The 25,619-nt window shown below is 38.6% G+C and overlaps 1 protein-coding gene across 5 annotated transcripts in view; it reads left to right on the forward strand.

The window, feature by feature from the left end:
* Positions 1 to 25,619, forward strand: part of LOC144324830 (KRAB domain-containing protein 5-like) — a 79,982-nt gene that overhangs the window by 24,204 nt on the left and 30,159 nt on the right. For all 5 annotated transcript variants that reach the window (XM_077842254.1, XM_077842284.1, XM_077842274.1 and 2 more), the window contains exon 2: positions 24,132 to 24,210. In XM_077842254.1, coding sequence (XP_077698380.1) covers positions 24,196 to 24,210 — 15 coding nt within the window. In that variant the 5' untranslated portion in view covers positions 24,132 to 24,195. The remainder of the gene's footprint in view (positions 1 to 24,131; positions 24,211 to 25,619) is intronic.

The following is a 25,619-nucleotide window of genomic DNA, read 5'->3' on the forward strand; positions in this document are numbered from 1 at the left end:
CTTTAACCAGTACTCAAACCTTATTCAACATCACAGAATTCATACTGGAGAGAGACATTACCAATGTGAAGAATGTGGCAAGGCCTTTAACCAGCAGTCAAACCTTACTCAACATCATAGAATTCACAGTGGTGAAAAACCTTACCAATGTAAAGAATGTGGCCAGGCCTTTAACCAGCATGCAAACCTTACTCGACATCACAGAATTCACACTGGAGAGAAACCTTACATATGTAAAGAATGTGGCAAGGCCTTTAACCGGCATTCATACCTTATTCGACATCACAGAATTCACACTGGAGAGAAACCTTACAAATGTGAAGAATGTGGCAAGGCCTTTAGCCAGCAATCAAAGCTTCCTGAACATCACAGAATTCATACTGGAGAGAAACCTTTCGTATGCGAAGCATGTGGCAAGGCTTTTAAACGGCGCTCACACCTGACTCAACATCATAGAATTCATATTTGAGAGAAAACTTAGACATGTAAAGAATATGTCCATACCTTTATGCAGCACTCACACTGAGTCAACATCACAGAATTCATACTTGAGGAAAACCTTACCAAAGTAAAAAATGTGGGAAGGCTTTTAATTGCTGTTCAACCTTTACTTATTAGCACAAATTTCATGGTGGAGCAAACCTTATGAATTTAAAGAATATAAGAAAACTTTTAAGGACTACTAACCCTTACTCTACATCAGAGAATTCATATTGGAGAGTAACCATAAAATTGTTAAGAATGTGGTAAGGCCTTTAAGCAATGTTAAACCCTGATTCCTCATCAGAGAATATATGCTAGAGAGGATTTTGCAAATATGAAGAATTTGGCGGGATCCCTGGGTGGCGCAGCGGTTTGACGCCTGCCTTTGGCACAGGGCGCGATCCTGGAGACCTGGGATCGAGTCCCACATCGGGCTCCCGGTGCATGGAGCCTGCTTCTCCCTCTGCCTGTGTCTCTGCCTCTCTCTCTCTTTCTCTCTGTGACTATCATAAATAAATAAAAGTTAAAAAAATTAAAAAAAAAAAAAGAATTTGGCAAGGTCTTTAATAAGAGGCCAAGCCTCATTCAACATCACAAAATTTATACTGGGAAAAGACTTATAAAGAATATGGGAAAACTTTTAAACTTCTCAACCCTTTTCAGCATCTTAGAATTTATTTATTTATTTTTTTTTCATCTTAGAATTTATATTGAGGAGGAACATTACAATGTAGAGTATTACAAGCCTCTAGTTGGAACTGATAACTTACTCAATATCATAGCTATCATACAGGATGGAAACTGTAAAATGAAGGGAATGTTGTAGTGCTTTTAATTGGAATTCGGTCCTTACTAAATATCACAAAATGCACACTAGATTCAAACCCTAGAGACATAACAAATAAGGAAAGACTGTTATTTTAAATATGTACTTCAGCAAACACCTGAGTGCATAAAGGAAATAGCTTTAAAGATGTAAATATTTAGAAATGTATGTAAGTGAACATCAAATGTCAATAAATATCACAGAAATCAAGTAGAAAGCAGTACATGAGTCCATCTGTTCAGATATTACATAAAAATACTCATAAGGAATAATAACAAAGTTAAAATGTTAGAAAATGTATATGCTAGTATGCTTGAAAAGATTTAGTGAATGGAGTTTTTTATATAAGTATAATTAATATCCATATATCCTTTTTTTTTTCCTTGATCCTACCTGGGATTTGTGACTTGCAAATATTAATGTATTTCTACTCTCAAATCATTTCAGAAAATTCATTTATTCTTAGTGTGTGAAAGTATGTGTCTGATTGTTGCTGTATGAAACATGAGATGCCCTGTTTCATTAGGTGGGACTCATGTGTATCTAGTTTTCCATGGAAGAGGAAGGGCAATATAATATGCAGTATTTGAAGAAAATCTAAATAGAGATGCTGTTTGTGTTATAATATTAATGTCAGTTATAATGAAAGAGGTGTTCAGAACATCATTCTCCATGTATTAAAACTAAGAATTTCCTGCATATTATAAATAAAATATTTTACCAAAATAAAATAAAATAAAATATTTTACCAGCTGATATTTGAGGAAAAACAGATGGCAGTCCAGTAAAATACTGATGTGTCCTCATAATAGGTGTAGTTAGAAGTAGAGGATGTCACTTGATGTGCTTGAAATGAAGAAGTCCTTAAAGATATCAAAAGAGATTACTCTTTCCTAAAATAGCAAAGGATTAGACATATACAATTTTTAAGAATTATGTCATGCCTGAAAACTATGGAAATCACTACTCCCACGTCATGATATCAGCACCCAAATGCTTTTTAACGCTTGTATTCTGTATTTCCAAAAAGGATTACAAAGTGCATTTGAAATGCACAACTTAGTCTATGTGTGATTTTAATATATTTTAATTAATAAAACATAATGATTTTTAATGTATTACCACGAATGAGTAATGAATGAAGTGTTATCCCACCACCGATGTAAACCTATCTCATTTTATAGAAGGTTGTATGTAATCCATTTTATCTATCACCTATTTGGTAATGGAGTGGAATAATATACCTAGGAATCCATTTTCTCAGTGGCCTTAAATTTTAAGTAATGTGTGATTATTTTTCCCCTAATTTATCTATCATCATTTTCTCTTCCTAGGAAGTGGTGGGACGTTGTAATGGACATATTACAAATTATATGGGGGTCATATTGACTGATTAGTTCAAGTACTCCATATTAATGCTACTTGGGATATAGTTTGTGTAGGCAGTACTTTTGCAGGGGCCTTGAACTGACAGCAGCCCTTCTCACTAGTGCATTCCCTACACAACACGCAGCAGTCACCAGTTAATGTAATTTCTGTTCACATCCTCAGTCCACCTTTGTGAGCAACCATATCCCCTTTCTACCATGACTCTCCCTTATATGTCCTTTAAAGAAGACTCCCACAGTGCTTACCTAAATCTGTTTTGTTTTGTTTGATTGATTGATTGATTGATTGATTTATAGATTTTATTTATTTATTCGTGAGAGACAGAGTGAGAGGCAGAGACACAGACAGAGGGAGAAGCAGGCTCCATGCAGGGAGCCTGATGTGGGACTTGATCCCAGGACTCCAGAATCACGTTCTGAGCCAAAGGCAGGCGCTAAACCGCTGAGCCACCCAGGGATCCCCTCCTAAGTCTGTTTTAGTTTGAATGGCTCAATCTGGACTTAGCCCTGGAGTTCTAGAGCACTGTACCATGGTATGTGCTAATAAAGCTCTGTGCTCCACATTAAGTGGGAGTATTAAGTGTCTACAAAGTAAACATACACTTATATCAATGTTTGGTGAGTAATAGGTACCCTATAAGTAGCAGAAACATATTCCAATAAGAGTGATACTGTAGCCTCAAGGAAGAGAAAATACAGAGGATGAAGAATTGGCATGAATTCTTCATGTGGAGAGAGAATACCTGTCCCAGGTTATATAACTGACTCCCTGAATTTAGAAAAATAGCTTCTACTTATTTTCCTACTTATTTCTAGATCTCTAGTTCTATTTATCTTAATTTTTATTTCTAGCCTCATAGGTATCACAGACATTCTTCTTTGCCTCTGTTGTGGTTAGAGTTTCCACAATAAATCATTGAAATCAGAAAAATGGAAGGCCTTTGGGTATTAACTGAGACATTTAGTACTGGGCTGTAAAATACACAGAAGGAACCATCCTTAGAGAGAAAGAGAAGACCTATTAATAGAAAATGTGAAGAACTCTTTCCTGTGTGGTGAGGGAATCAGGGGTGGCTCTCTTTAGCCACTCCAAAGGCAGAGACAGTTTTTGATGGTGACATCTGATGAAGAAATGTAATAGACGACAGGATTTGGCAGATGTGGTGGGCTTCTGAGGACTAGGGAAGTCTTACTTTATCTTCATGATTTAATTGAATTCCTGTGTTACTGAGGACCAGATGCTCTTGGATGATAGTGATGACTGTGTTTGCCCAGGCCTAGATCAGTGCCATGGATGGAGGAGGAGTATTGGATGATGTAATCATTTAGATGTAGCTTTCAAATGTTACGTGGTAGAGTAGATATTGGAGGTGAAGAAGCCTTCTGGACAGTGGAATAGGCAGGATCAGCAAGGTGTGTGCTGTGGTTCCACAAAACACTAGTATCCCAGGAATATAACCCCTACATAGGTTAGATCCACTATAGATGGGTTACCTTTCATGGAAGCTGATGCAATTCTGTGTGGGACCTTCCTCCCTTTAGAGCCATGATGAGTATAGTCTTATGCTCCGGCTCTGACTTTGCCGTGATTTATTGGGGGAACAGTTCAATAGTCAGTGGTAGTTAGCATTTCTGCTTCAAACAGTCAGGCTGAAGTGTTCATTGACTGACAAGTGAATAAAGAAGACATGATATATGTGCGTGTGTGTATAATGGAATATTACTGTGCGATAGAAAGGAATTTAATCTTGCCATTTGTAATGACATGGAGTTAGAGAGTATTATGCAAAATGAAAAAAGTCAGAGAAAGACATACTGTATTTTTTCACTCGTGGAATATAAGAAACAAGCAAAGAGAAAAACTGAAAAGACAGGCAAATCATGAAAGAGATTCTTAACTGTAAAGAAAAAAACTGATGGTTACCTGTTGAGTGGAGGTTGGTGGGGAGGTGGGTTAAATAAGTGATGGGAATTAAAGAGTGCATTTGTTGTTTTGAGCACTGGATATTGCATGGAATTGTTGAATCACTATTATACACCTGGAACAAATATTACATAGTATATTAACTGGAATGAAAAAATCCTTTTAAATGTTTTGTTTTTTACAGATTTAAGAAAACTTTTAAGTTAATGGTCTTGCACCAGTGGCACAAAATAAACCTTTGTAAACAAACAATTGAAACATTTATCTTTTCTTCCTACCCGATTACTACAGAATTCAAAAAGTCTGAGTAACTATAATATTTTAACCAATATATGTATTTACATAATTTTAGTAAGAATCTGGTCTCATTGTGGGGAGACACAATTAGAAACATTGGTTATGTAATAACCAAGGCTTTGACTAAATGCCATAGTTGAGAAAGAGCTGCATAGACTCAGATATGATGACAACTAGAAGGAACTAAGATTGACTTTATAAAACCAACGAAGTCCCTTTCGAAATATTAGCCTGATGGCTTGTTTACAGAGTTCCCAACAGCCTTACCAGGAGAGCAAAGAAGATAATTTCGTAAGAGGTGCAAGAACCTAGCGATAGTTGGGGTCTTCATGAAGAAAGGAGTTCACCCAGATCTGTAGTTACTGTAGACAAAGGCTGGTGGCAAGTACATGGCATGATTTCTGCCCTGGAGAGGCTATGAAAGGTTCAATCTAGGGATTCCTTAAGAAAAGTTGCAGGAAAAGATGTTTTTTAAAGATTTAAACCCTATTCTTCCTGCATTTATGTAAACAGGACAAGTTTTTTTTTTTTGATACACTTGTTTAGCAGTCAAATTAGTGTTAGTTTCTCTATCTTTGGTAACAATGCAGATGATTATAGAGAAAAATATGTGGTGTTTTTAGATTTTATTTATTTACTTATTTATTTATTTACTTATTTATTTATTTATTATAGTCAGAGAGAGAAAGAGAGGCAGAGACACAGGCAGAGGGAGAAGCAGGCTCCATGCACCGGGAGCCCGACGTGGGATTCGATCCCGGGTCTCCAGGATCGCGCCCTGGGCCAAAGGCAGGCGCCAAACCGCTGCGCCACCCAGGGATCCCAAGATTTTTTATTTTAATATTCATCATCAACTGGACTACATCCTGGCTTCTAGAGTCCTCCAATACCAGTCTTCAAGTCCCCAAACTAACATTTTGATTTTTTAAAAAGATTTATTTATGTATTTGAGAGAGAGAGAGAGAGAGAGGGAGAATGGGTCAAGAGACTAAGGGACAGAGAGAGAGAGAATCCCAATTTTAGATTTTAATATTAGACTAGACTAGACTACATCCTGACTTCTAGAGTCCTCCCCTCGAATTCTCCAATACTAAGCTTCAAGTCCCCAAACTAACATTTGTTTAAAAATTTTATTTATTTTAGAGAGTGAGAAAGAATGGGGCATGGGACAGAGGGAGAAGGAGAGCAACAATCCCAAGCAAACTCTGTGCTGAGCAGGGAGACCAATGCAGGGCTCAATCTCATGACTCTAAGATCATGACCAGAGCTGAAACCAAGAGTTGGATGCTTAACTGACTGTGCCACCCAGGCAACCCTAACGTTTTGATTTTTCTCTCATCATTCTGACTTGGAATCATTTGAGAACTAAAATTGCCTTTAGCTTAATATAAATAAGCTTAATATAATATCATATAACAATATAAATGTCTTAATATAAAATAATGAAAATAGGTCATATATAGACACTCTTAGTTTTGTGGCTCTATGGTTCACTAAAAGCATTATCAGATGTATTTGAAAACTAAACCAGCGGGGATCCTTGGGTGGCTCAGCGGTTTAGTGCCTGCCTTTGGCCCAGGGTGCAATCCTGGAGTCTAAGGATCGAGTCCCACATAGAGCTCCCTGCATGGAGCCTGCTTCTCCCTCTGCCTCTCTCTCTGTCTCTCTCTCTCTCTGTCTCTCATGAATAAATGAATAAAATCTTTAAAAATAAATAAATAAAATGGGGGGGGGGTCCTACCCAGAATAAGAGTTATTAACACTAAGATAGCTTACCTCAGTGACCCATCTGTAAGCACAAATCTCTAACTGCCAAATATCTACTCTTTATCACCCTGTGAAGTTATTTTTCCTTTCCTGTGAGGCTCCAGGCGCCACCTCTATTTTCCTTAGTTCAGGATGACATTTGTACCTCATTTTGCCTGACAGTCTTTTGAATTTCCACATCCATATGGTTTCCCTATATTTACATATATTTAATTTTATTCTCGGGCAGCCCCGGTGGCGCAGCAGTTTAGCGCCGCCTGCAGCCCGGGGTGTGATCCTGGAGACCCTACGTGGAGCCTGCTTCTCCCTCTGCCTGTGTCTCTGCGCCTCTCTGTGTCTCTATGAATAAATAAATAAATAAATCTCTTACTCTTAAAATAAATAAAAGCCCACCAAACCCAGGTTTGGGGGTTTTGTTGTTAATAATAATAATAATAATAATAATAATAATAATAATAATAATTTTATTCTCTCCAAGTAATCTGTGTTGTGTTAATCTGATTCTTAGTCCATCTAGAAGGACCTTTGAGGGGACAAGAATTCTTGTTCTCTGACAGGATTTAATTTTAGTGCATTTCTGGTATCCTAGTCAAAATATAAAAAGATGGTGCAGCAGGAGGAAGTACTTGTACAGCACTCGACATGTTTTAGCTCACTTTTTGTGACTATTTCAGAAGGTCCATTATTTATTTCCTGCGTTGATACTATCATCTCAGTATTTCCTTTAAAAAGTTCTAAGTAGGGCAGCCCCGGTGGCTCAGTGGTTTAGCGCCACCTTCAGCCCGGGGTGTGATCCTGGAGACCTAGGATCAAGTCCCACGTCGGGCTCCCTGCATGGAGCCTGCTTCTCCCTCTGCCTGTGTCTCTGCCTCTCTCTGTGTGTGTGCCTCTCATGAATAAATAAATAAAATATTAAAAAAAATTTTTAAAGTTCTAAGTAGTAGAATAGGTATCACTCTTGATTTGTTTAATAGGCGGCTCTTGGGGGAATCCCTGGGTGGCTCAGCTGTTTAGCGCCTGCCTTTGGCCCACGGCGTGGTCCTGGAGTCCCAGGATCGAGTTCCATGTCGGGCTCCCTGCGTGGAGTCTGCTTCTCTGCCTCCCTCTGCCTGTGTATCTCCCTCTCTCTCCCTCTCTCTGTGTATCTCATGAATAAATAAATAAATGAATCTTAAAAAAAAAAAAATTATAGTTGGCTCTTTGGAGGAGAATGCAAAGTATACAAATTAAATGTTTCAAGGGGATCCTCATTTAGGTCACTGCAGCATTAAGATCATTAATGTAACTTTCTATTTATCTAGATACTTGCAAATATGTAATCCATGTGTGTAAACATGAGTCCTGCCAGATTGTCAGAAGTTGGTTCTCCATCCCTTTTTTTCCCATTGTGATGGTTTATTTTCCAACCTAGTGGGTTGGGATACCCAGCATTACCTATAGGGTTTTAACTGTGTACGAATGTTGTTATTAGAGGGATCTTGCTATTTCAGGTGTCACCATGAAGATGGTTGATTGTATTTTGTCTTGGTTGATTTGTATTTTGTCTTGTCTTTTCTTTCTTTTTCTTTCTTTCTTTCTTTCTTTCTTTCTTTCTTTCTTTCTTTCTTTCTTTTTTTCTTTCTTTCTTTTTCTTTCAGATTTATTTATTTATTCATGACAGAGAGAGAGAGAGGTAGAGACACAGGCAGAGGGAGAAACAGGCTCCATGCAAGGAGTCCAATGTGGGACTTGATCTCGAAACTCCAGGATCATACCCTGAGTGGAAAGCAGATGCTCAACCACTGAGCCACCCAGGCATCCCATTGTCTTGGTTTTCTCTGAAGTTAACTTGCCTAAATTCAAAGTGCTCAGCTTGCTAAGTGGCTGATTTTTCTGTTTCCACTGATGGAGCAACTGAATTATTTGTATTATGCATGAGAATCCCTGTGAAATAGTTGCTGGGTGCTGAAGTTGACTCTACCACTCTCTACTGAGAGGAAGTAATGTCCTTTTTCTTTGGATTCATTCAGAATCTCATCTACAGAATGCATCAGGCATTTATATTGGCCACAGTGTGAAGAGTTTTAGAATTCTGCAATCTGTACTTCTCCTGACACTAAAATGAATTGTTGCCATGCACTATTACCAAAAAGAAAAAAAAAAATCACCTTCCTGGGGTCCCTGGGTGGCTCAGTCGGTTAAGCATCTAACTTTGGCTCAGGTCATAATCCCAGGGTCCTGGGATTGAGCCCTATGTTGGGCTCCCTGGTGGTGAGAGCCTGTTTCACCTCTCCCTCTCCTCTTGCTTGTATTCTCTCTCTCTCTCTCTCTCTCTCACAAATAAATAGTAAATAAAATCCATAAAGAAAGAGAGGGAGGGAAGGTGGGAGGGAGGGAGGAAGGAAGGAAGGAAGGGAGGGAGGGAGGAAAAAAAGAAAATCACCTTCCTTTTAGTAGAGTAATAATAACTGGACACCAAGCAAGTTTGTAACATGCAGCCTAATAGGCTGCAAGTGAGGAGCTAGATCAGAAACACCTTTTCCCATTGCTAGCCAAAAAACAGCTTAAACAACACAACCACAGAACCAGAACCACAAAGCCTCTCAGATTCTAGTCCTTACCAAAATGAGTTAATGATGATACTCCATCTGAGTAATTAAAAATTTCTCTGGTGTCACATGCCAAGTTATTTACCAAGAGAGGTCTTCCCAGCCAGATGCTTATTTTTTCTCACTGCAAAATGAAAGTGCCATACTCCGGAGTCATTTCACATTTTCTTTCATAGTCTTAAAGCTAACTTTTTTTATATACACAGTTATTTGAAACTAAAAAAAAAAATTTTTTTTTTTGGTTCATGATGGTTTAATTCTAAATTTCATTTTGTACATTTAAAATATAGAACAGTTGTTTTGACATGAATTTTTGCTTACATATATATAGATCAAGACCAAATGGGCCAAGTCTTGGGCAAGTGACATTTGTGATGCATCTATATCAGAAGAAATGTAAAATGGTGACTAATATTAGAGTCTTAAAAAACTCCTTGCTTTATAAATGCATACTTCTGGTGCCTAAATAATGGGATATATTAAAGTAACAGTTTGTATATAGGATGTCTATATTTCACAATAACTTCTCTTGCATCCATTTTTTTTCTTGCATCCATTTTTAATAACATTATTGTATGAGTTTGACAGACTCTTCCAGCCAATACAGTCCAGATAGTATAAATTTATAAAAGAAAGTTTAAAACTCATCATTCTTCTATACTCAAGACCAAAGCACATCAATGGTATTGTAGGGCTCAGAGGCAAAATATATTTCTTATGAATATTTGAGAAAATGTGAAGTCCCTTTGAGAAAATCTAATGACATAAGTAATCCTAGCGTGATGGCACTAATGGAAAAAGGACCTCATTCACTTTCATGTTGTGATTTACTGGTCCCTCTGACTTCCAAATTGGATCACTATAGTGATTTATGTTGCTGTTACCTCTGAAGGTAAGCCCTGGGATCTACATTTGTTTTGTGTTCTTAATCAGCAAGAATAATTAAATTTGATAGTGTAAGATTAGAAGTGTCAAGGGCTTTTTTCTTCAGTGACTCAGCAAAATGATGTCCCCACTTTAATTTATTATGACCCATTTTCACATTTAGGTGCTTTATACATGTGATATTTATTTCAGTACAAATTAAATTCTTCCTCTGTCTTGTTATATATTAATATTTCATTGATATGAAAATCAAATTGTTGTAAAACCTCTCTATGGGCAGCCCTGGTGGCGGTGGCACAGCGGTTTAGCGCCGCCTGCAGCCTGGGGTGTGATCCTGGAGACCCAAGATTGAGTCCTACGTTGGGCTCCCTGCATGGAGCGTGCTCCTCCCTCTGCCTCTCTCTCTCTGTGTCTCTCATGAATAAATAAATAAAATCTTAAAAAAAAAAAAAAGAAAAGAAAAACCAATTTCTGGAATTTTCTCACCTTCCAAAACTGAACCGTAATCCCTATTAAACAGCCACTTCATGTGTGTGTGTCTGTTTTAAGACCCTGGTGCTCATTCTCGTTGTCTCTTTCCTTACTTCCTTTTTCAGGAGAGTCACATTAGGTTGGACACTTAAGTAAAATCATAGTGTATCTGTTCCTGTGACTCATTATTTCACTTAACATCATCACGTTTTAGCCATGTTGCATAAAGTGACAAGATATGTCTCTTCTTTCTTTTTAAGATTTATTTATTTATTTATTTATTTATTTATTTATTTATTTGATAGTGAGAGAGAGCATGAGCAGGGAAGAGAGAAGCAGGCTCCCCACTGAGTAGGGAGCCCAGTGCGGGGCTGATGGATCCTGGACTGCTACATGTTCCTTTTTTCAAAGCCAAATATTGATTTTATAGCGTGTATGTGTATACTACATTTCCTTTATGCATTCATGAACATTTGTGTTGATTGGCTTTTCTGAATAATGCTGCTGTGAATCTCCTTGTGCAAATATCTGTTGCAGATCCTACTTTAAATTCTTTTGATGATATACTGTCAAATTTCTCTAATGAATAGTGATTTTGAGCATCTTTCATAGGCCTTATCCATTTGTAAATCTTCCTTGGATTATGCCCACTGAAAACTGTCCAGTTCTTAATCATGCTAGGTGCTGTTTGGTTGTTTTTGCAAAAGTCTTTTCATATTCTAGATTTAAATCCTTATGCTCTAGAGGCTCTGTGACAAATTTTCCATTTCTTAGGTTGCCTTTTCACTCCACTGTTTCCTTAAAATTACTTTATCTGATTTCCATATGTTTGAATATATTGTTTCATTTCATTAATCTCAAGATATTTACTGTTTTTTTATTTCATTTTAACCCATTGATTGCTCAAGAATGTGTTTTTTAATTTCCAAATATTTGTAGCATTCCCATTTCCTATCTGCTATTCATTCTTAGTTTCCTTCCGTGGTGGTAAGGAAAGATACTGGTGTATTTTTCTTTTTTTTTGATACTGGTGTATTAATCTTCTTAGATTTGTTAAGACTTGTAGACAAACAGGTTGTCTATACTAGAGAATGTTCCATGCATGATTGAGAAGATTGTATATTTTACTCTTGCTTGGTGGAGTTTTCTGTATATGTCTGTTATATAAAATTGGTCTCATTCAAGTTCTCTTCTTACCGGCTCAAATGCGGTCTTTCCATCCAGTTAAATTGACATGTTAACTTCTGCTGCTATCATGACACTGTGCATTTCTTGCTTCAGTTCTGTCTTGTATGCTTCATGTATATGGGATCTCTGATGTTAGATGTGCACATAATCATAATTGTTATTGTACCCAGGTAATCGCATTTCTTTACATAATGTTTCTCTGTACTGACGATCTATGAACTCAGTGTTCATTTATCTGATGTTAGTATGGCTGCTTGTGTCCTTTTTTGGTTTCTATTTGCATAAAATGTGCTTTTATATACTTTTACTCGCATCTTAAAAGTGTCCCTAGATTTAATGCTACTTTCTGGAGGTGAGAGGTTGTCAGATATTGTGTTTTATTCACTCAGCCACTTCATGGTTTTGCTTTTTGTGGTTTTTTTTTTTAGATTTATTTATCCCAGGGTTAGGGAAGAGGGGCAGCGGGGACGGGGGGGGGGGGGGGGGGGTGGATCCAAAGCACACTCCACACTGAGTGTGGGCTGATGTGGTGCTCGATCCCACAACCCTGAGATCATGAGCTGAAACCAAGAGTTGGATGCTTAACTGCCTATGCCATCCAGGTGCCCTTATTTTATGACTTTTAATGGAAGGTGTTCAATGTACTTACCAAGAATGTAATTATTGAAACGAAGGAACTACTGCTGCTGTGTTTTCAGTTTTCTGTACTAAGAAGGATATTTTATTCTTCTTTCTGTCTCTTATTATATTCCATTATGTTTCTTTGATATTTGTAATGACATGCTTTGATACCATTTTCATTTCCTTTTTATGTCTTTTGTGCCTTTTTTTTTCCCCCGGTTACCTTGGGAATTACTTTAAACCTCTTAAAGCCAAAAAATAAAAAATAAAAAAAAATAAACCTCTTAAAGCTGTAACAAACCATTTTAACTTGATATTGTCTATAGCATACAAAACTCTACTGCTTTTCCTGTCTTCCCTGTACTCACTTTATGCAAATATCCAATAGTGCAAATCCAGTCTTTTATGTTGTGTACTCTAATTTACATGTATCATTTTTATCATTTTCTTATTTTATTTTATTTTATTTTATTTTACTTTATTTTATTTCATTTTGAGAGAAAGAGAGCCTGGGTAGGAGAAGGAGCAGAGAAGCACAGAGCCCAACTCAGGGCTCAATCTCATAACCCTGAGGTTATAACTATAACCTGAGCCAAAATCAGGAGTTGAATACTTAATCAACTGAGCCATTCAGGCACCCCATTATTTATGCTCCTTTTTTTTAAGATTTTATTTATTTATTCATGAGAGATGGAGAGAGACAGAGACATAGGCAGAGCGAGAAGCTGGCTCCCTGGGGGAGCCTGATGTGGGACTTGATCCCAGGACCTTGGGATCATGACTTGAGCTGAAGACATATGCTCAACCACTTAGCCACTCAGGCAGCCCCCATTATTTATGCTCTTTTTTTTTTTTTAAAGATTTTATTTATTTATTTGTGAGAGACACAGTAGGCAGAGGGAGAAGCAGGCTCAGTGCAGGGATCCTGACTTGGGACTAGATCCCAGGTCTCCAGAACCAGGCTCTGGGCCGAAGATGGTGCTAAACCGCTGAGCCACCCGGGCTGCCCTATTTATGCTCTTATAGTAAAAGTCATCAAATGCCAATTCATAGTAAGAATTCTATATTCAAATCCATTATGAACTATAATATCTATTATTGTTTGTATGTGTTTCTTATCTTATTTGATGAAATATTTGAATAAATTCCAATTCACTCAAGTTGGATTATTTTGATGAAAGAATATAAGAAGGATATTTATGGGTGATGCCAAGAAGCCGGGGGAGAGCATTGAGGGAAATGACATCTGGAAGACCAGGAAGCCAAATAGACTATATTAGAGTCAGCTTTACTTATGAATAAGAAAAATGTGTATTGTGTGTATGCCTGTGTCATAGCACTAACATCACCACAAATATAGAAGATTTATAAGAGTGACTATCTGTATAACTCAGGGTTGACCTGAGTTAGTGATTTAGTTACTACAGAGGCTATTATATCTTGCCTCAGAATCACCTGATGCACTTAGAAAAACCTCAGATTTCTAGGCCCCTGCCCATGTTATCATTTCAATAGTTCTAGGCTGGGAAGTAGCCCCCCAGTTTGCAGTTCTCGCAAGTACTCAAGTGATCTGTTTGGGGAACCTGCTTTGAGAATTACACTCTGGGAATCTACTTATAGTTTTCACCTTCGATGAAGATATTAGCCCATAAAGGATGCAGTCAGATACATGGATGACCATGAACTGTTATATTTTTTTTTAAGATTTTATTTATTCAGGGGCATGTGGGTGGATCAGTGGTAAAATTCTGCAATCTGTGCGTCTCCTGACACTAAAGTGAATTGTGGCCATGCAGTATTAACACCCCCCCCCCATCACTTCCTGGGGCACCTGGGCGGCTTAATGGTTGAGCATCTCCCTTCGGCTCAGGTCGTGATCCCGGGGCCCTGGGATCGAGTCCCACATCAGGCTCCCCACAGGGAGCCTGCTTTTCCCTCTGCCTATGTCTCTGCCTCTCTTTCTGTGTCTGTCATAAATAAATAAAATCTTTAAAATATTTTTTTTTATTTATTCATTTGTGAGAGAGAGAGAGAAAGAGAGAATGAGTGTGGAGGAGTAACCAGGGAGGAGGAGAAGCAGATTCCCTACTGAACAGGGAGCCCAATGTGGAGCTCAATCCCAGTACCTGAAAGCATGACCTAAAGGCAGATGTTCAACTGAGTGAGCCACCCAGATGCTCCCATGAATTGTTTTAACTGGACTCTGCTATTGGTTCTGCAGATGTGTAAGTGGGCTCATTTATAAGCTGGGCTTCTGTCTTTTAATTCTGGAAACTGGTGGTCTTCAGTGATCAATTAAATACCCATTCACACTGTAGGTATTGTATCCAGGTCTGTACTTAAAGTCTCAGGCCATGGTGGCTGTTTTGTGTGAAGACTTCTAGATGAAGCATTAATTGTCTAATGAGAGAAAAGTCCAAGAACTGGTCTTCTACTGGAAGGGCATTTGAATGCTTCCTGTTGCTATAGGTACCCAGGTTCCAATGATGACTCTAATATTTAAATCATCACTAAACCTTTTATAACTAAACTATTTTGGTTAGCTGTAAAGAACTAAACCCTGATAATTTCTTTTCTTTGAAGAGGTCTTCCAAGCCATCACCATCAGTCCCCAGGAACTCCAGGTGGGCACACCATTAAGGAACAGTCCCACATTCCATTGACCCCTCCAGTATTCTGTGTTGGATCCTACCTGCGCTGATGAATACAACAGTCCCTACATCAAAGAACAACAAATACATCACAAACAGTATAGGCTTTGGATACTCTTCTGCTATATTTTGTGAGGCACATGTAGACTTACTACTCTGTGCAGCATTCAAATGCACCTCAGATGTTTTGTGTTTAGGACTCATTCTGGTTTTCATTCTGTACATGTACAAGCCAAGGGGCTGACACCTCCATCAGAACAATACCACACTGTGAACCTTTCCTGAGATAATAGCTACTCCAGCCATTTTTGTCCTGGAAAGCATCATTGTAGCTTTTTATATCCTCCCTTTATCCATCATTCTAATTTTTCTCTTTTTCACTGGAGTATCTGGAAGGAAGTAAACTATTTGGTCTTAATCAGTGCATATTTCCGAATTGCCAGCGTCTTTATTCATCTTTTTTTCTAAGAATGGCTATTGTTTTAAATTTTTTATTTAAATTCTAGTTATTTAACATATAGTGTGTTATTAGTTTCAGGGGTAGAATTTAGTGGTTTATCAGTTGCTTATAACACCCAGTGCTCATTACATCAAGTGCCCTCGTTAATGACCATCATCCATTACCCTGTCCCCCTCTTCCCATTTCCCCTCCAGCAACCTTTGGAGTCTCTTATGGTTTGCCTCCCTCTGTTTTGTCTTATTTCATTGTTCCTTTCCTTCCCCTATGTTCATATGTTTTGTTTCTCAAATTCCACATATGAATGAATTCATTGTATTTGTCTTTCTCTGACTTATTTTGCTTAGCATAATACACTCATTTTCTGTCCACATCATTGCAAATGGCAAGATTTCATTTTTTTTCTGTTTTTCTCTTTTTTTTTTATTTATTTTTTATTGGTGTTCAATTTACCAACATACAGAATAACCCCCAGTGCCCGTCACCCATTCACTCCCACCCCCCAATTTCATTCTTTTTAATGGCTGAGTTATATATAGTCCATTGGGGTGCATGTGCCCCTTAGAATCACTATTTTCATAGCCTTTGGATAAATACTTTACAGTGTAATTGCTGGATCATAGGGTAGTTATATTTTTAACTTTTTGAGAAACCTTCATACTGTTTTGCAGGACGGCTGCAGCAGTTTGTATTCCCTCCATCAGTGTTAAAAGGCTTCCCTTTCTCCCCATCCTACCCAACATTTGTTTCCTGAGTTGTCCATTTTAGCCATTCTGACAGGGGTGAGGTGGTATCATTGTCATTTTGATTTGCGTATCCCTGATGAGTAATGTTGAGCATTTTTTCATGCGTCCTTTAGCCATTTCTTTGTCTTCTTTGGAAAAATGTCTGTTCTTATCTTCTGCCCTTTTCTTGATTAGGTTTTTTTGTTTTTCCGGTGTTAAGTTTGATAAGTTCTTCACAGATTTTGGATACTAGTCCTTTATCTGATCTATCATTTGCAGACATCTTCTCATATCTGAAGGTCCTATTAGTTTTGTTGATTGTTTCCTTTGCTACTCAGAAGCTTTTTATCTTGAAGAAGTTTCAGTGTTCACTTTTGCTTTTGTTTCTCTTATCTCTGGAGACCTATCTAGTAAGATGTTGCTGTGGCTGAGGTTAGAGGTTGCTGCCTGTGTTCTCCTCTAGGATTTTGATGGATTCTTGTCTCACATTTGGGTCTTACATTCATTTTGAAATTTATTTTTTGTATATGGTGTAAAAGAGTGGTCCAGTTTCACTCTTCTGCATGTTCCTTTCTAATTTTCCCAAAACCATTTGTGAAGAGGTTGTCTTTTTTCCATTGGAAAGTCTTTCCTGCTTTGTCAAGGATTAGTTGACCATATAGTTGAGGGGTCATTTCTGGATTGTCTTTTCTCTTCCATTGATCTATGTATCTATTGTGCCAGTACCCTATTGTCTTGATGACTAATACTTTGTAATATAACTTGAAGTCTGGAACTGTGATGCCCTCAGCTTTGGTTTTCTTTTTCAACACTACTTTGGGTATTTGGGGTCTTTTTTGGTTCCATACAAATTTTAGAATTTTTTGTTCCAACTCTGTGGAAAAATCTGGTGTTATTTTGATAAGGATTGCATTGAATGTGTAGACTGCCAGCATCTTGATTCTTCTTGGTGGTGACCACTCTATATCCAGGTCTTCTGTACCCTGGAGGAATTAGAAAACCTCATCTCAGGAGAAAAATGTAGTCTGTTTTTCTCCATGCCAGTCATGTATCTATCCATGCCTCACAGAGTGTTATATAACACTACAAGCCAGTCCCAATAGGTAAAATTGAGAATAACATAGAGAATCTATATTCTATTAATAGATAATTATAGCTATACATTGAATCCTTTAAAATTATTATATAACTGTCCATACAATTATGTTGTTTTCTTTTTTTTTTTTAAGATTTTATTTATTTATTCATGAGAGACACAAAGAGAAGGCAGAGACATAGGCAGAGGGAGAAACAGGCTTCCCTGCAGGGAGCCAGATGCAGGACTCCATCCTGGAACTCCAGGATTATACCCAGAGCTGAAGGCAGATGCTCAACCACTGAGCCACCCAGGTGTCCCCATACAATTATGTTGTATTAATGGTCCCAGGAGATAAGATGAGAGTCCAATCAGTAATGTAACAGTGTTTCCTGAAAGAATGAAGAGATACCCAAAGTATTTTTGAATGGGTATCTTTCAAAATGAGATGTCATATTTTCTTAACATTTCTCTAGGTGTCGGGTGGGAAGAGAGTTTCACAAAGATAGCTAACAAGTTTGATGGTCTTCAAAAAACTGGCACTCCTAACAGTCAGTGCAGAATATCTACGTGGCAGCAAACATAGGCATTAAAACCTGTTGTACAAGGTCTTGCCTTAAGACAAACTTCAGAAGAGGTAAGATCCTTTAACAGTGCAAGGTTAAGACCCACAAAATAACTAGAATCATGACCACTACAGCTACCTGTAACCTGTGTTAACTGAAGTAGACTTCTTACTCCAGAGAGCCCCTCCCAGGAACAGGATTCATCACAGCTGCATCAAAGTATACTGATCCACCATGACAGGTCTATGGTCTACCTAATGGCACAGACTAAGCCTAAAATTTTTGCTGCCTGGATCCCTATGGGAGCATCAGGTCAGTCTCACTGAGGACACTCTTTCCAGAACCAGGGACTCTTTGGAATAATTAGGGATGTCCTATGTAGATGGGGTTAGACTGGTACCAGTATCTGAATCTGCTTCCATCTCAGAGAAAGAAGATTGAGTCATCTAGGGTCTTCTCTCTGACTGGAAGGAATCTCTTTTGTGGTACCCAGGTGGAAGTCTCTCCTGTAGTTAAAGAACACTGAACCGGTGTAGAGATGCAAACAGATAGAAACTGATTATTTCCATGGCATCTGGTCATTAGAAAAACAGATGAAGGGATGCCTGGGTGGTTCAGCCGTTGAGCGTCTGCCTTTGGCTCCGGGCATGATCCTGGGATCCTGGGATCCTGGGATCGAGTCCCACATGGAACTTACTGCATGGCGCCTGCTTCTCCCTCTGCCTGTGTCTGCCTCTCTCTCTCTGTCATGAATGAATAAATAAAATCTTAAAAAAAAAACAGATGAAGAGTCATGATCCATAACATCTAGAAATTTTTAGGTTAGAACAAATGGGTATGTTGTTGAATTCAGGATTGTAGAGTCAATTTGAGGAAAAACGGGTATACAGGGGACTTTTTCAGTTGGGCCAGTTCCCTGTGTTGTCATGTGAGTTCTGGTGTCACCTGTGATGAGTCCTCCATGGACCAAAGACTTTTTAGTAGCAGTAGCATTTATTTTGCATTCTTGTTAAAAATAAAAAGGTTTCGGGATGACTGAGTGACTCAGTGGTTGAGTGTCTGCCTTCAGCTCAGGGTATGATCCCGGAGTCCCAGGATCGAGTCTCGCGTCAGGCTCCCTACATGGAGCCTGCTTCTCCCTCTGCCTATGTCTCTTCCTCTCTCTCTCTCATGAATAAATAAATCTTAAAAAAAAAAAAAAAAGTTTTCTAATTGTCCCAGAAAATGTCAACCGTTTATATTAACTTGCTTTTTCTTTTATTTTCTGAACTAGGAAAGAGACAAAATTGATTAAAATAATGTGAACTCAGTATATTGAATTTCTTTGAGCAGGCTTAGGAATGACAGAGCTGGAAGTACCCCAGAGTCAGGGATATCAGGGCCTACAGCCAGCTCCCTCCCTAGGCCAAACCAGATCCACCTCGCTTCTGAGGCTGTGTGCAGCTCTGGCCTGGCCTGGCTCTGGATCTTCCCACTCTCAGGACAGATTAGAGGAGATCCGATTCTGAGTGGCTCTTCCTTTCATCTCTCCAGGGCTGGTGCTCACAATTACCAAAACCCAGAATCCAATGAATGGGGCAAAGGACCCTATATTTTCGTGCCTTCATTTCTGTTTTTATCATTACGTTGTGTGCTTCACCAGCCTTCCACCCAGAATCCTGTTTTCTATTCCTGCAGATTCAATAGTTCAGTAGTTGCTCAAGTAACAAAACATAAATATATGTATACGTTATGACGTGATTAAAACAATCTAGCTAATTAACATGCCCATGCCCTCATAGTGTTAGAAGTTTTTATTTCTGATTTTTAAATTAATTTTTGTTGAGAACATCGACGATATACTCTCTTAGCAAATATCAAGTGTAATAGCCCTAGCATTATGTGCAATCACCATGGGTACACCTTAACTAGTTGGCTTATTTTTGGAAAGCCTAGTTGACTGTAATTCTTTGTTCTTCATTTTCTTCCATTTCAATGCAGTGTCTGTTAAGTAAGTTGTGATTTGCTTATAGAGGCTACGGAGGCATTAGAGCCACCTGAGTCAATGGCTTCCCTGTTTATTTTCTTTACCAGTGGAAACACAATTACCAATGTGTTCTATCATTAAAATATTTGGGATCATACATAGACTAAGTTATGCATTTCAAATTCACTGTATGATCTTTTTTGAAAATACAGATTACAAGCATTCAAGAAGCATTCTTCTGATATAATGACCTACTAGTCGTAATTTCAATAATTTTAATTCTTAAGAAATGTTCAGGTACATTTGTCTGCCCTTTCAGGAAAGAGTTAGCTCTCTTTCACTGATATCTAGGAAGTTTTCTTCATTTCAACCATATCAAATAATAATCTCTATTTCTATCTATTGCTATTATATAGATACATCAGTATTTTAATAGATTGTACCACATTTTCTTTATTATTTTTGACTTTTTAAGATTTTAATTCCAGTTAATACACAGTGTTTTATTAGTTTCAGGTATATAATATAGTGAATCAACAGTTCCATATATCACTCAGTGGTCATCACTCAAGTGCAGTCATTAATTCCCATCATGTGTTTAATGCTTCACCCCACCCACCTTCTCTCTGGCAGACATCAGTTCTCTGTCTTTAAAGAGTCTGTTCAACTTTTCTCTCTCTCTTTCCATTGTCACTGAATGTTTGATTAAATTCCTGGTGGAAAAAAAAAAAAAAATTCCTGGTGGAGGGGTGGACCATGGTCACCCTAAAGGATCTTCCCATTGCTCTTCTGATTTTTCATTATAATAATAATTCTAATGTGTTCTTTTTTTTGTGTTCTCTCATATTGTTGAAATATATGCAAGCAGGTCCTGATCCTTTGCACAGCCAACAGATGATGGTTACTATTCGAAACAAATTCACCCCTGTGGCCCCTCTAGACTCTACAACAGTGGCCTTCTGTAATAGTTCCACAAATGGACAGATAGGGACCGATTTCAATGCATTGGTAGGACATCTCTACAGCCCCTGTCACCTTGAAGAAGTCACAAAATATGACCTCTTACCATCCAACAACTTTAAAGATCTAAGGACAGAAAATTGATCAGGGGTGAAATGATGAGAGATAGAAACAGAAAATGTTCACCTTTAGCCCAGAGAGCTGACCTATAGCCTGCATAGTTTTGATAAGGATCAAATGTAGCTGGTTATTGCATTCTTAAAGGGTCTAATAACTGCCTGTACATCTCACCCATAGTTAATATTGAACTGATGATTAGCATCAGAGGCATTTTACAAAAGTAGTTTCACAAATAGAAATTTGAAAAAAAAAAACATTTATGATCTAATACTCCCTGCATGTCCCCTTCCCCATTGAGCACTAAGCATATAACAGTAAGCTTCAAACGCCAAAGTGCAGCTCTTTCTGCCTGGGGGTCCTGTCTCCCTGCTACTTGAATAAACTTACTAAGTTGCACCATAAGGTATCTCAAGAATTCTTTCCTCATGGGCATACTCAGTGATCACACAACAATTTGGTACCAAAAAAAACTAAGTTTGGCTGTGGGTCACTCAAAAACAATACTCAAGATACAAGTTTTGATTGGCAAGAAATACAAGCTTTATTCAGGAGGCCAGCCATTTGAGAAGAAAGTGTCTTGTGCAAAAACCAACTCCACAGTTTCTGCCTGGCCCAAAGATTTTGTTTTTTGGAAAGATTTTATTTATTCATGAGATACACACACACACACACACAGAGGCGGGGACATAGGCACAGGCTCCCTGTGGGTGGCAGGATCCCAGGACCCCCAGATCATGACCTAAGCCAAAGGCAGACGCTCAAGCACTGAGCCACCCAGGTATCCCTTAAAGGAACTTTGGGGTAGTTTAATCAGTAGAAGGGGAGCATGGAAGTCTCTAACACTTCTTGATTGCCTGCAGACTCAATAGTGCCATCCATAGATGTTACTGGTTGTGTATGGGTGCCCTAGGGGGAGATTGTGCAAGAGAGTTCAGTTCTCAGTCTTTCTAGGAAACAATGCATGATCTAAATATATACAAGGAGGTTTGGTTTATCAATCATGTAGGCTAAAGATGCTTGCTAAAATTTATTAAGTTGGTCAGAGGGGTGCTGGCAGGGCCTCTTTGTAACTTAAAAAAAGATCCTCTAGGGTTATTCTGTTGCTGCAAATGAAAGGATTTCCTTCTTTTGTGAGGTTGATTATATACCAAGAATAAATTAGATGGGAGAACTCAGGAAGATAGCCAGAAATGAACTCTTTATATGATAAAGAGTTGTCTGCCTGGTGTGGCAAACTATTGCTTGACAAACATTTGCTCTGTCCTTTTTCCTCTGAATATGCTTCCCCCCCCTTCTGAAATTCTAAATCCCTACTTCCTCCTTCTTAAGTGACAGTGGCAAATAAGCATCAGTTGCCTGTCTTTGAGCCTTGTATGTTTGAAGTTCTCATAATTAAGAAATTATATTTTTTTCTCTTGTGAATCTGTCTCACATCAGTTTAATAATTATGCTGGCCAAATAATTAAGAACAGATGAAGAAAAATGTTTTCCTTTCCTAACATTCATTCTGGTCTCAAAAACTGACATTCATGCTTCAGACCTAAAATAATAACGTGAAGGCAGATTCAGGGATAAAGAGGAACAGTAGCTTTATTGCTTTGCTAGCACAGGAGGCTGCAGCAGGTCAGGGCCTTAAAAACTGCAAGCCCACCCAGAGGAAGAGGCTGAGGTTTCATCGTAGGGAAATACTGGATCTAGCCGGTTTTGACAGGAATTGTGTTTGTGCTGCCAGCCTATTCACCAGGTTTTGAGAGTGGTCCTGGATTCCTGGGGCGGGGGCGGGAGGGGGGGTGGTGGTGGAGAAAACTAAGGGGGAGGGGAAGTTTGCTGAAGAGAGGACAAAGGGTACTTAGTTTAATATCAAGCCTTGCTGATGTTTTAATGCAACCATTTTGATTTTTGTTCAACATTATGCTTATAAGCGGTTTCACTTTGAGTCACTAGGAAACTGTATTATGAGCATTTCATATTTTCCAGTGAGCAATCACTCAATATTTTCAAACTGAGTGATTGAACGGCTCTAATAAAGGAAGAAGAAAACACCATATTTCTCTGAAAATATTGAGAAATTAGAATTTGCATATATTGCTGATGGGAGTGTAAAAAGTACATTCACTTGGAAACTGGCAGTTACTTATGAAAATAAACATTTGCCTGTTTAAGAGTATTTTACCATTCCAAAATATATGTCTTTGCCATAAGGATTATTTTATGCTGGATTTTGTTGGGGTTTTTTGTTTTGCTTTTTTGTTTTTTGTTTTTTTGTTAGTATTGTTTTTGAGAGATAAAGAGAGCCTGCGTGAGCAGGGCAGCTAGGGGGAGGGGGAAAGAGCAGGGGGAGAGGGAGAGAATCTTAAGCAGGCTCCTTGCTCAGCGGAGTCCGACCTCATGACCCTGAGATCATGACCTAAGCTGAAATCAAGTCTGACTCTCATCCAGCTGAGCCACCCAGGCGCCACTAGGCTGTTATTTTAAAGAAACAGCAGACAAAGGAAAAACTCTGAAACCCAGTATGTTTACTTTTGTAAGAGATATTTGCATTTATAAGGGAAAGCTCCATTTGTAAGGGTGTCTCCCTCTGCACAGAAGAAAAAGGGAGATGCATAAATCTGCAGAAACTGGTCAGTGGAGAAGGCATGGATTTAAATCTGTTTAACAACCATAGCTTTGGTTACTGTCCTTTGCCTGGTCACCTCCCCCAAATGCTTCCCAATAGGATCACGTGTGGAGTTTCAAAACTGACCATTGCTGGTGCTGTCCTCTTCAGATTCTATCAATTGGTGTGGACAGCATTGTTTTAATTAAGGGCTCCAGGTGATTCTAAGTGAGGCCAGGGTTAAGCATGACAGCTTCCCATTAATTTATGAGAGTTGAGTATAGGCTTTGGTGCAAAGAGAGGTAACAGGGTCTCTGCTGCAGGAGTCTGGGAGGGTCAGGCCCTGTGCTGTAGCTGAATTTGTGGTAGTCTGTGCGAGGGGAGGCCCCTTGAAAGCACAGAAGGAAAAGTCAAGGATTGGTCTCCAAGTAGGAGCTCAGTTTCTGAAAGGCTCCTGACACAAAGGACTAGGAAGTTGTTGGGCCTATTCTGCATTTCAAAGTCCTGCTTTCAGGCAAGCAGTTTAGAGGTACGGAGGCTCTGTTGGTGGCTTTAAAGGCATTTTCTCCTGATGCAGCTGTGATTTCTCCATGAATCTCTTCTGAGAAAGAAATCTAGAGGACGAAGTGAAAGAAGAAGAAATGGCCAGTTCTCAGGTAAGCTTTGCGTCCCGAGTCCGATGGCGCATCATTTTTTTTTCTCCTGAAATTCCACTAATTTAGAAATTGCAAATACTGATGCCTCTAGTTCTGATGTTTCTACTTTATATTATCACCTAATTTTAAAAACCTTTTCAAAATGACTGAAGATTAAGTCTTTAGAACACTCCCCCTACCCCTATATTCCAGACAGAGCCTTCTCTGCCTTCTCCCCAACCTGGTTTTCAATTGGCTATCAACAATTTTGTCCCTTTAAATTAAAGACCTGCAAGTATTGAAGACTCTCTTGATGACAGACCCACAGAGGAAGCATTGAGTCCAAGTTTCCTATTGCTTATGAGCTCTGGTCCTTGGATATCAGTCAAGGAAAACATTTCTTATTAGGTTCCATCTGGAGGCTTTGTGAGCTCTGTGTAGACCAGGAGTAAGAAAATACATAAATAAACACAATGATTATGAGACCCAAAATAACTCAGAAAGTTTTCGGAACAAAAAGGGAGGATTGCTCTTTAGATTGTGAAAAAGATATTCTATTTAAATATACTAGATATTACAGGACATGGAAACTATGTGTGATTGAACTTTATATAGATCCACTGTACTCTCATAATTCAGTTTATAGTCTGATTTACTTTGGGGGGATGCAAGAACACACCATTAATAATAGGTCCTTCTGTGCGCCTAAGGCACTGATATCAATTTGTTTCCTTCGAGCTCATGTTACCTTCCTTGACTTGGTTGGGTCCCCTCTGACTGATCTCTCCCCTATAGAGTTTATATTTTCCCTCACAAGGATCTTAGATGGATTTGCTAAGTGATACGCAGAAACCATTCTATGTAAAATACAGACCACTTTCCTCTGAGATTCTCTTTGCTTATAGTTTCTGATAAGGAGTACAAAGATCAAAGAAATGTAGAGAAACTGAAATTCAACTTGCAGCCCATTGATAAATACCCAAGACAGGCAGAGTACGACAAACTATTAGGAATTCACAACTTCCTTAATGTAAATACTTTGCTAGAGGCAAAGAAGCAGGCAGCTTGACAATAGCAGACCTCCAGGATCCGGTAAGTCCTCTTTAACATATGAAAATCCCTGCAGAAACTTCCTTTATTTCTGCTCCCCAATTTAAAAGTATATAATCAATGACTACTCATGGGGACTGTATTGGTCTTTCTGCCCAGGGGTCCTGTCCCAGCACTTTCATAAAAACAGTTTTTGCACCAAAAATATCTCAAGAATTCTTGCTTGACCTTTAGCTCCTCCCATCAGTTTCCACTGGACAATGAATGCTCTCCCTCTCGTGTAGTAGAGAGAATGATTTCTGGACTGGAGGTTCTAAGGCAGACCTTCATCTTATAGATTTTTATTTTCCTGCACACTTAGGTCACAGAGTTACCCTTCT

Source organism: Canis aureus, chromosome 1, assembly GCF_053574225.1.
Source record: "Canis aureus isolate CA01 chromosome 1, VMU_Caureus_v.1.0, whole genome shotgun sequence".
Taxonomy (NCBI): domain Eukaryota; kingdom Metazoa; phylum Chordata; class Mammalia; order Carnivora; family Canidae; genus Canis; species Canis aureus.